At 40.9% G+C, this 12,535-nt stretch overlaps 1 protein-coding gene across 2 annotated transcripts in view; it reads left to right on the forward strand.

Moving 5' to 3' along the window:
• Positions 1-4,566, forward strand: part of LOC139003167 (protein argonaute-4) — a 30,043-nt gene extending 25,477 nt beyond the window's left edge. Inside the window, exon 18 of one of the 2 annotated variants that reach the window (XM_070404721.1) lies at positions 1,862-4,566. In XM_070404721.1, coding sequence (XP_070260822.1) covers positions 1,862-1,970 — 109 coding nt within the window. In that variant the 3' untranslated portion in view covers positions 1,971-4,566. The other variant, XM_070404720.1, reaches the window with a different exon arrangement.
• The last annotated feature ends 7,969 nt before the right edge of the window (positions 4,567-12,535 follow it).

Consider the following 12,535-nt stretch of genomic DNA (forward strand, 5'->3'; position numbering starts at 1 on the left):
TTAAGGTTTAAATAGCAAGCAGTGAATAAAATTGCATGTGCCTTTGAGAGTTTATAATGTGACTTTGGTCCAAGAAGTGCTCAGTCTCTTTATACATACTTGTATGGTGTGTCTAAAGTCTGCCCAAGGAAAAGAATCTAATTTGAAGTTCCCTGTGGTTTTCCTATAGAGCCAAATGCATTTCAGTTCTGCTCAGGTCCTGGGCAGCCTCAGATGGTGGCCAGCACAGTATCCTGGCTCCAATCAGAAGAGTCACGGGCCTGTGGATTCCACTTCATACAAGGGAAAGACTTAACTGTCCACTTTGCTTTCATAGTTCACTGGAAGAATGCATTGGAGTGAACCTGGGGTTGTGTGTGGGAGGGGAGGTATATCATATCATTCTCACCCCCAAATAGGGATCTCAAGAGAATCAGATATTTTGACCTATTACTGAGCTACTATTAAATAGCTAAACAAGCTCCCTGCAGTAATTTTCTTTTTCCAAATGACCATCTGTGAAGTGTAGCAGTTTCTGGGCTCTTCCCCAAGTCTGATTCAGCTGCTAAATAGTACACATTCCACTGTAAATCTATTTCTGTAAGGGTTGAAAATATACTATTATAGAAAATGCCAAGCTATGACTTTGTACCTTCCATTCTGTGATATACATTCATTCATTCAACACATTCATGTGTGCCCAGCACTGTGCTAAGTACTAAAAATGCTAAGATGAGGAAGACATGTGTCCTGGGATTTTATGTTTCATTATGGGAGATAATACAGGTAAATACAGAACTGACAATTCACCCAAAGCAGTACAGGCAAACGTGCAGTGGGACATCAGAGGAAAAGCTGAGAAGATTTCATAGCTGGATGGGTAGGATTTGGCTCTATAAAGAAGAGGAAAGGATTTTCCAGGCAGAGGGAACAATGGGCACAAAGAAGAGAAAGCAAGTGACATGTTTGGACAATAGCAAGTTTTCTTTGGCTGGAACATATGAAAGGGGACCAGCAGGCACGAAGCTGGAAAAGTACATTAGAGCAAGATTGTCTTTGTTAAATGTAAAAAGCTATTCCGGGGATAACTAGACAGTAATTAACAATTAACTGGGTGTGAGTAGGTGAGAAAAGTCAGAAGAGGGGTGGTGATTTACAGTTGACCAAGCCATTTATAGCACATGGTAGTATAAGAGGTTTGTTCAAAAGTTGTTATTGTTATCCTAAAAGACCAAAGTTCAAAGGAGCTGCTACCTGTGCAAGGTCATTTAGCTAGTGAGGGAGAAGACAAGAAGAGACCGGTGTCATAATAACATTTGCTGAATATCTACTATGTGCCAGGCACTACAGATTCGGTGGTGAGGAAGACAGACAAAGTTGCTGCTTTCTTGGAGTTTATGTTCCAGAGGGAAAGGAAATAATTATCCAATTGCTAATTTAATTTTAATCGTGTTTCTTTCAAATGGAAGAAAGTAGAGGGTTCTGTGGAACTATGTTCTAGGTGGCTCTGAGCTGAACATTGGAGTCAAGGTCAATGTCTTTTGGGAAAATGACATTTGACTAAAGCCTAAAGGCAAGTAGGCATTGACCAGACATAATGGCCCATGGAAGTCCTTATGGAGACACCATTAAGGATTTGAGTCTTTGCAGACATTATTTAATTGTTACAATGAATGAGTTGTATTGCATTTTTCAGTTAAGCGAACTGATGTGTAGAGAGAGATTACCAACTATTTAAGGAACCACAGCTTGGGCCTCAGATCTTGAATCTAATACTGTGAACGTGTGACGTTTGAAACATGTTCGCAGTATTAGATTTGACGTTTGACAGGGTCCTTTGTTACACCTGTTTTTTTGTCTGTTTGCTTTATTCTCTTTACAGTGCAGAAGGCAGTCATGTGTCAGGACAGAGCAATGGCCGAGATCCTCAAGCCTTGGCTAAAGCTGTGCAAATCCACCATGATACCCAGCACACAATGTATTTTGCCTGAGAGTCTCAGAAGAACTCAACCAATTTGGCACCCCATGCAGCCTCAAAATGTTTCACACGCCTACCAGCATACTCGAGAGAGCCAAGTTGACTTCAGTTTGTCTTCTACCAGCAGCTCAGAATAGTTGCACCGAATAAATACTTCGCAGCACTGTCTGATGCATCAACAACATTGAGCCATTTTTTAAAAGTAATAGATACTCATAGATTGTCTTTTCTGATGCACTGGACTGCATTTTTACCTCAACATGCAAAGGCCGATCAGCCTGAACTTTCTAAAGGACTTTACGAGAAGGGTTTCTACGGAATATTTTGTTAGCTGTGGTGCTCACCGCATCCCTCTAGTCTTGTAAGAGAAGATTGTTCCTTTTTTCTGTATTCATCGAGTGGGATGTATGCATCAGTGGGAGAGAAAAACCAGTCTACTTCAGTTTAGCATAACTATGTAATTGTGTGGGTCCATAGACTTTTTAACGGAGATTTCCGATTTCGCCACTGTAAATGCCTTTAACGAGCAGTGATTTTTTTTTTTAAGTTTTAAGAGTTTTATTAGTTTCACTACTTTATCTTACTGATCTATACAGACTTGTGCTGGTGTAAGTACAGGCTGCTGCCAGGCAATTGCACTATATTTGGCTTCAGTTTCAAATAGGCAGTTCTCTTATCTGGGTGACTCTTGTGAATGTGTAACACAAACAGATGTAATGCATGTCACAGTAACAGATAACACTGCCAGAGTAAAAAGTACCCATGCCCCCCCCCCCCCTTTGGAAAAAAAATTAGGTTTTAGTATTTTTCAAACTTTGCAAAAGTGCCCATTTTATGCTGCTGTCTGGTTTGTCAGATCTAAATGATTTTTAAACTTTTCTCACAAAAAGTTAACTTTGGCAATAAACATTTTTTTAAGGTCCTTCACTTCCCCCATCCCCACTGACAGTGAGTTTTTCTAGATGAAATTTTGGTATGATTTTATCAGCTATTTCTTATAGATCATAATCTGGCAATTCCTGAAATCATTCAGAAAATACAGATATTTCCATGCCTTTTTAAAGAATTATTTTTTATCTCTTTTATATCATAGTTGGTGTCCTGTCACTTTGTTTTAAAATAAGCTAGAACCAGGATGCTTCCTTACTGGATGGGCTTTGCCGATCGTTAAGGTACACTGAGTGATGCTGCAACTTGCAAAAATGTACTAATGTTTTAAAATTTTTTCCTGGGAATCAAGGTTACTTACACAGTTACTTGCAGTGCAAATTTTGTGCTGATCTTTCGACCTGAAATGTACTTGGTGAAGGTTTCCTTCCTTCGAGTCAAGTAAAACTGCATACAAAGATTTTTCTTAATAGATTCTGGATTCCATTCACAGGGAGACAGGATTCTTTTCTTGTTCAAATGGGGGGGTTGATCTAAAACAAGCGTCAGTTACAAAGTAGGGGAAAATGTATTTTGTATTTAGTGTAGATAATGCTTTGTGAATGGACAACAGTTACATAGAGTCTTGGTAGTTCCAGCCAGTGTTGCCCAGCCCAGATTTCACTGACTTGTAATTCTCTATCCTGGAACCTCAGGAGTGAGAGCTGGAAAAGGGGATAAAAGGCCCAGAGCCACACTCCACATGGATGCGGAAGGTGCTGGGGGAAGAGGTAGATACAATGTGGTAAAATGAATTTGCCACTTCAGTCTGGAAACACTGGGTCTGATAGTGAAGGGTGTTTGCTTGAACGCATTAGCCGGTCCAAATCTTTTAAACTAGCCTTCTCAAAATCCCAGCAATATAAAGCCCTGTTTTTCTTCAGTCTTTTAAACAAGCTTGTAAATACTTTGAAGTTTACATTTCTGTGTGCGGTCGGTCGATCAAGTGGCACTGTTTGCTGGGACTGGTCTCTGAGACTTTTATAATGTATATTAAGTCCTGTAGCTCATTAAGATGGGTGTAGACATCTTTATTCTCTGCATACAGTGAGATGAAAGCAAACTCTGTAATTGAGGCACAACATAGTGACAAGATGGGAGATGCTAATTTCTTAAGATTTTTCTTTTTTTGCAAATACCTCACTTGGATGCTACAAATCAGGACATGTTGGTGAGGGACTGGCTACTGCTTTTATCCACACTTGATCAGGGAGAGCACAGAATATACCCTTCAGCATGGCCACCCGGGACCCAAGAGGAGGGAAACCAAACTTTTTAGGAGGAGGACTCGCTGGAATCCAGGATGTAAAGAACTCTTGGTGGCTGGCTGGCTGGCCAGCAGGCACCACACCTGCACTTGAGTGCCTCGGGCATGCTTGTTAACGCACAGAAGAAGCGTCATTCTCACCATCTCCTGGCATGAATGGAACAGGGAGCAAGGCCGAGTGCCTGGAAGCCCTGATTCACTTGCCTGCAGTTGGGCTATACGCTCAGCCTTGAACTCTGCAGTTTGTACGACCTCAGTCAGTCCTAACACACTGGGGCAAATGAGTGTGGTGGTGGAGGAAAAGCCGGGAGGCCTATTTTTATAGGAAACCAGTACCTTTAATGGTGCAATACTGTCATTTTGGATGAAAGGAAAGAAATATGGAAGAACTGGGATTATTGGGGGGGGGGGGGGGAAACTTGCTGAGGGTGGAATCTTTAAGAAGCAATCACTGCAGAATCAGAGTTGCAGCAATACTATATTGCAAGCAAGTCTGAATGCATAGTTTTAATTAGGCTTGACAATTTGAATTTGTAACCCTCTGGACTGACTGAATTGTTATGCATGTGTCAATCAATGGGAGATGTGCATTCTCTAGAAGTAGGGTGCTTAGTGTTGTTTTTTTTTTTTTTCAAATGCAGCCTGTTTAGGCACTGTCCTGTAGTGTGAAAGATTTAAATGTAGCAATGCTAAAGAGTAACAATTTGGGGACAAGGTGTGGGGGACATTAAGAGTGGTGAAGATCCAAATGCTGAACCAGTTATGTTTTGTTGCTGTTAGTTGTTGAACCCTGAGCGATTTATAAAGAGAACTAGCTGGCTTAATGCAGCTAGTTCTAGGCAGGCAGAACATATTCATTTTTACTGTAAATTCTATTTGCTGCTTCCAAAGGTGATGATTTACAAGCAGACATATACTATATGGTCTGTATTTTAGGATCTGGTGCCCAGCCTATATCAAAGCTTAGCTACCTGGCTCAGCTACCTACCCTTCCTGTGGGAACCGGTAATCCACTGTTTAATAAGGTTCACCCTCCCCACCCTGCCCTAGTGACCCTTTGTGGATGTGCTGTAAGATTTTCTTGCTCAATAGCAAAGTGGTAACTCCGCTTTCATTTTAAGAAAGTGGAGCTGAGGGCATTGTATCAATATGGCTTCAACTCCAAGAATTTTTCCTTGTAAAATTAAAGGGAAGATCTTGTTATTGATCAACCATTTCCTTATCCCTTGCTATTGACATATACATGCTCTTCCTATGTCTAGTGGCTGAAAATGTTTGCATTTGTTCATTTGACTAATGGTGTAATTTTTGTTTCTATACTGTTAAGCCTGTAATGTTTTAAAATGTATTTTATTAAATTTGGACTGGATGTATGTCTCTAGCAATACGAGGTACTTTCTAAACTATTAAGGTAGGGTAATGGCCCCATGTTGAGATAAGATGATGGTTATTTAAAAAAAATTTTTTTTGGCTTGCAGGGATATTTTGTGTGTATGTGTCCAAAAAAGAATAAATTGGCATTCTTGTGCCAAAAGTTGTTTTTCTTGTTAATTGTCTAATAAATATGGCGTGTACTGTTATGACAATACACATGGTTGCTTTTTGAAAACAATTTCCACAATTTAAGAAATTTGAGAAAGAAGAACAGTGGGAAAACTTTGTGTTTTTAACTTCTGGGTCTCCTTCTGTTTAGAAATTGTTATTTGGGAACTTTAGAAGAACTTATCACAACATTTCGCATATGAAAACTTTTACAAGATTCATCAGGTTACTGGGTACAACTCTTAATGGGAAGATCTGTTTATGTGATTTTTTTTTTTTTAGAAAAATCTAGCCTCCAGAGGGCAATATGGTCACACACTTTGTAAGACTGACTTCTCCAGAGGAGGAGCTGCCCAAATTCACCCATCCTGAGCTCTCTGATCTAATGTCTTTTTTTTTTTTTTAAATATACTTTTATTGATTTCAGAAAGGAAGAGAGAAGGAGAGAGAAATAGAAACATCAGTGATGAGAGAGAACCATTGATTGGCTGTCTCCTGCACACACACCCCCACTGGGGATCGAGCTCACAACCCAGGCATGTGCTCCCAACCGGAATTGAACCCAGGACCTTTCAGTCTGCAGGCCAATACTCTATCCACTGAGCCAAACCGGCTAGGGCTAATGTCTTTTAAAAGAATTCTCACCAGCAAAGGCCTCTGGCTAAGTCATGGCAGGGATAACACAGAGATTTGCACTTATTTGTAGTTTACCAGAGGAGCAAATCCTGTGTACACTAGCTTTACTACAGGTAATTGTCTTTTCCATCAGCACAATACCCCCTTTCCATATTTATCTATTACTAAATATTTTTCATGAACCCAAGATATGCCAAGTTCTGTCTAGGTGCTAGGAACAGAGAAGAGTAAAAACAATTCTTCAAAGAGTTCATTCTAATATGCCATGGGGTAAGGGGGAGGCATTGACACTAACATTATCTGAGTGCCTAGAATACACCAGTCACCTTATACTGACATCTGTAATCCCAGTAACATTCCTTTGAGGTTGATAGAGATATCCCCATTTTAAAGAGGAGTTAGCTTCAAAGAAGTTAAGTAACACACAGTTACTGAGTGGCAAAGCTAGAATTCGAATCCAGACCTGTCTAACTTCATTGTACCTGCTACTGAGCATGAAATTACAGGAATTTAGGAAAGGGAAATAACTTTTGCCATGGGGAGTCAGAAAGGCTGATGGTGAATTTTAGGATAGATCATGAAGCAGGAGTTTGCCAGATGGACAACAGGATACTAGACACACTTTCCTTGCAGTAGATTATATTAGCTATAATTTTTGTTTACCCAAATGCTTTCCCTTACTCCTTTGGTTGATGGAATTCCTTTCTTATGGAAACTTACGGTATTTTGTGTGTTTCAGGTGAGTCCATATTTCCTTCCTCCTTTTTTATTCCTCACCATTTCTGTTATGTTCATGTCCATCCTTGAATCAGTCACTGGGGATGTGTTACACCAGCCAAAAATGGCTCACGTGCCCATTCCTGGGGGGGGTGGAAAGTGAAACTGATCAGTACCATTACAAGGTATGTGCCTCCTCTATTTTTCTCCATCTCTTGACTCTGATTTCCTCTATGCTGACTTTATTCTCCAGAAGCTAGTGGTAAATCTTTAAGGAGGAGAGGGGCAAAATCAGAAAAGCTAACAACTGTATTACCAATTGTTTGTACAAGTTTAACAAACATTTCCGGAGCTACTATTTTGTACTAAGAAATATAAAATGAAAGACCCAAGTTCTGCCCATTGAAAGATTCACTTGTAAACTTGGGGGCCACACATGTAACAATGTAGCTATGAAGGTTAAATGCTATGAGGATGTATGCACGGAAACATGGGGACCACTTAGAGAGTTTCCTAATCCAGCCTAGGGGATCAAGGAGGACTACTTAGGGGAAGTGATGAAGAGCTGTCTCATAAAGAATAAACAAGAGTTTTATAAACGAACAAGGTGAAAGAAGGTATTCCAGGAATTCTCATCATGGGCAAAGGCACAAAGGGAAAAAAACCCCAAAAAGCATGACTTGTTCAGACGAATTACAAGTAACTTCAGTTCTATTAGATTTTGAGGGATGAGAGAGGCTTTGAAGGTGATAAGGTTGGACTACAGAGGCAAGCTCTAGGTCCTGACAGGACAGGATTTGAATGGCATTCCAAGGAGTTTAGAGTTTATCCTGTAGGTGCAGGGGAATTGCCGTCTGGTTCATGTTAGTTATGCCGGCAGTAGTGTGATGGGTAGGTTGAAGCTGAAGTTCTGCTGAAAGGAGTTCTATTAAAATAGCCCAGTTATTCAGTGTAGATAAGCCACAAGTGGAGCATCGAGCTCCTGGGTCAGGGTGTCTTCCAGAGTGGGCTTTATGCCCTTGGGATTTCCAGCTCTCCTATGGGCTCAGTTACAGATTTTCTGTAAACAGTTGCCTGAAGGAGAACACCCACAGCTCTCTGGGAATGAACAATAATCCATAGAACTGGGAAGTTTTAAAAAATTAACATTTCTTCCAGAGAAAACCAAATCCATGGAGGCCAGGTTCTGCTAAAAGGTGTACAGCATACCGGTGATGTGGTCAGCAGTTAGACAGACATGAGTAGAGCAATGATGATGGGCCAGTCCAGAAAAGCAGCATAAGCAGATCAGGGACACCAAGGCTGACCTCAAGACCAGCAGCATTGAAGAATGACCCCCTGCCCTGGCACTGACCAATCAATCAGTGGAGACCTAGACCCTGGAAGGACACCCCTGAAAAACTGCTAAATATTCTATTGAGATCTTCCCCGGGGACCTCCCCTAAAATCTCCACCCTAAAACCCTTAGGACAGAGGACCCAGCGCGCTCTCCCTCCTGGAAGCACACTAATACCTTTCCCTTTTTTCTTCCCCCTTCTTTCCCCACTGCCCCCATGTGCATTACCATTACCTTCCTCACTCCCAAGCTCCAAGGGCCCATCCTTTGCCTCTATAACTTGTTTCATCAGCTCATTTCTTCTACGAATTACTTCTTCTACCCCTGTGATTTTATAAATAAATGTTCTCTTATTAAAAAAATAATAAAATAAAATAGCCCAAGCCAAAGAAGATGAAGCTTGAACTTGAACAGTGATAGTGCAGTTGGAAAAAAGGAACAAACACAGAAATATTCAGAAAGTAGAAAAAGCAGAACGTGGTGAAAGTGGATATGGAAAGTGAGGGGAATAAGGTAGATGCATTAGGAGGGGGTCTCAGGTGTTGGCTTGGGTAGGTGGAAAATTAATAATGCCACTGAGCACATGAACACAAAAGAAGGAGAAGAAAGAGGAGGAGGAGGAGGAGGAGGAGGAAGAGGAGGAGGAGGAGGAGGGGGAGGAGGAGGGGGGAGGGGGAGGAGGAGGAGGAAGATTTGTGATTTGTGAGAAGGAGGAAGAATGTAAGTTTAGTTTCGAACAAACTGCGTTTGAGGGTGGTGCATATGTACTGGAGAGAGATTGGAAGACATCAATATGCTGGTAGTGATTAAAATCATTTCAATGTATGGTCAGCTATTGTGAATAATGTTGCTATGAACATGAACATACAAATATTTCTTGGAGACCCTGCTTTCAATTCTTCTGGCTATATACCCAGAAATGGAATTGCTGGATAGTATGTTAATTCTGTGTTTAATTTTTCGAGGAACCTCTATACTGTTTTCCATAGTGGCTGCACCATTTTACATTTCCACCAACAGTGCACAGGGTTCTAATTTCTCAATATCCTCACTAGGGACACTGGTTATTTCCTATTTTTTTATCATAGCCATCCTAATGGATATGAAGTAGTATCTGATTGTGATTTTGACTTGCATTGGTGATGATTAGTGATGTAGAGCATCTTTTCATGTACTTATTGGTCATTTATATATTTTCTCTGGAGAAATGTCTATTCTAGTTTGCCCATTTTTTCAGTTGTGTCCTTTAATTTTTGAAGGACAATTTTGATAGGTAATGTAGTTTGTTTTCTTTTTTCTTTCAGCTGTGCAGATTGTCTTTTAGCTTGCATTGTTCTGCTGGGAATTCACCTATCAGTTCCTTGACTGGATAGATTGCTGATAAAACATTACTTCTAGATGTGTCTTGCAGGTGTTTCTGGAAGAGATTAGCATTTTGATTTGAATCAGTAAACTAAATAAAGAGATCTACCCTGCCAATGTGAGCAGGCATCACCCGATCAATCCATAGAGGGCCCAAATAGAACAAAAAGGCAAAGGAAAAGCGAATTTCCTCTCTTCCTGAGCTAGGACATCCCTCAGACATCAGAGGTCCTGACTCTCAGGCCTCCGGATTCCAGAAACATTAGCAGCCTCCTATTCTTAGGACTTTGGACTCAGATTGGTTCTCTAGCTTACAGATAGCATAGTGTATGACTTTTTGGCTTCCATAACTGCATGAGCCCAATTCTATAATAAATCTCCTTTTCTCTCTTGCCCCTTCTTGCTGTATCCCATTGATTCTGTTTCTCCGGAGAACACTTTACTAAAATAGAAGGTAATTGCCCTTTTCCCTCTGGCTGCTTTTAGTATCTTCTCTTTGTTTTTGATTTCCAACACTTTTACTGTAATAGGCCTAAGTATCTTTGTATTTGTCCTCCTTAGGACTTTGTCTTAATAATCTTTGTAAAACCAGCACACGGTGTCTGACATGTAGTAGGTGCTCTTTAATCTGTGCTAAACAGAAATTCATAGCTTCCCACAGATATTTAAGGAAGCAAGGCTTGAATTCCCCTCCACCCTACACTTTGGTCTTTCAATGATCCTATTCCGAATTCCAGTCTCTGTGATTTTTTTTTCTTTGACCCTGCTCCTGGCCCCTGGACTTAGTTGGAGTTTAGACATGGTTTTTCTCATGTTTAGTCCTGCTCTCTCCAACTGCCTTTCCTTTACTTGGCTGCCCTCCGAATCTCAACATCCCATGTGACATTAATCCCCTATTCCCAATCCAGTGCTTGTGTGTGTGGGGGCGGGGGGGGGGGGGCAATTCAGACATTAGAAATAATGAAGAAGAGTTTTAAAATTCTCGTTAAAATGCCGAAACCGGTTTGGCTCAGTGGATAGAGCGTCGGCCTGTGGACTGAAGGGTCCCAGGTTCGATTCCGGTCAAGGGCATGTACCTGGGTTGCAGGCACATCCCCAGTGGGAGATGTGCAGGAAGCAGCTGATCAATGTTTCTCTCCCATTGATGTTTCTAACTATCTATCTCTTTCCCTTCCTCTCTGTAAAAAATCAATAAAATACATTTAAAAAAAAAAAAAGAAAGAAAGAAAAAATTCTCGTTAAAAAAGATACCAAACACAATGGCAATTTATTTATTTTACATATTACCTTTCAACATACACACAATTTTTAAAAATCCTCACCCGAGGATATATTTAGAGAGAGGAAGAGTGAGTGAGAGAGAAACATCGATCAATGTGAGAAAGAAACATCAATCGGTTGACTCCTGTACGCACCCCGACTGAGTATGGAACCTGCAACCTACATATGTGACCTGACTGGGAATTGAACCTACAATGTTGTACAGGACAACACTCTAACCAATTGAGGCACCTGGCCAGGGCTGTACACAGATTTTTATATAGTTATAATCTTAATAGGCTGTGTTATTTCATTAACTATTACATGATGGACTTTTATTCTCTTTAAAGACTGAAGTCTTATCATTTTGTCATCATAATAATTAATTTGGCAAGCATTTACTGAATACCTGGCTGGCATTGTGCTAGGCATCAGGGCTACAAAGATAAAATAAAAATATGATGTTTTTTCTTTTTTTGTTTGTTTGTTTTGTGTTTGGATTTCTGTTTAGAATCTACTGATGAATTTTCCCCCCTTTACCTATTGATTTCAGCGGCCTTATAGTATGTTCTGATATTTGGTAAGTCAAAAAATTATGGTTTTACTTTATGCTTTAAGACTTTTACATATTTAGAGAGAGGAGAAGGGGGAAGGGGGAAGCTATATTGACAAAAGAGAATAGCTAAGTGTTGCTACATGTACCACAGGAAGTGCAAGCAGAGACACATGGGAGGGAATGTCAGGAAGTTGTCATGAAGGCAGGAAGCCTTGAGCTGAGTTTTGAAATATGAGTAGGTTTCGCCAGTTGAAGATGTTGAGGTTTTAGGGGGTTAATAAATCATACCCTCTCCCTACACCAGTTCAGAAACAACTGAAAAATAGACATAGAGAATAATAGTTGGATGAAAGCAGGATGCCAACTTTATTGCTGATAAGAGTTAGATAAGAGGACTTGCTTAGAAGACAAATGATAGTGCTAATATTCCTCTTTATTTAACACTAGAGGCCCAGTACACAAAATTTGTGCATGGGAGGGGGGTCCCTTCAGCCCAGCCTGCACCCTCTCCAATCCGGGACCCCTTGGGGGAATGTCCGACTGCCGGTTTAGGCCCAATCCCTGGGATTGGGCCTAAACCGGCAGTCGGACATCCCTCTCACAATCCGGGACTGCTGGCTCCTAATCACTCACCTGCCTGCCTGCCTGGTCTCCCTCAACTGCCCCCCCTGTTGGCCCAGTCGCCCCTCATGGTCCTCCCGCTGGCCTGGTTGCCCCACGCAGCCTGCTTGTTCAGTCGTTTGGTCCTCCCTCACTAACACCCCTGCCAGCCTGGTCGTAGGGCCTGAGGGTTAATTTGCATATTACCTCTCTCTTATATAGGATGCTTGCCTTCTTAGTCACAATAAGCACAGGATAACCTTGGTTTCCTACTTTTCCAAGTTTACTGATTAAACACTTTTGAATGAAATTGAAATTTTCTTTTTCAATGAACAAAAGAGAAACTTAATTGAGGCTCCAGGGTCATGGGGTTCA

Source organism: Myotis yumanensis, unplaced genomic scaffold (assembly GCF_028538775.1).
Source record: "Myotis yumanensis isolate MYYU_CA2020_CCGP unplaced genomic scaffold, mMyoYum1.0.hap1 SCAF_2, whole genome shotgun sequence".
NCBI lineage: Eukaryota > Metazoa > Chordata > Mammalia > Chiroptera > Vespertilionidae > Myotis > Myotis yumanensis.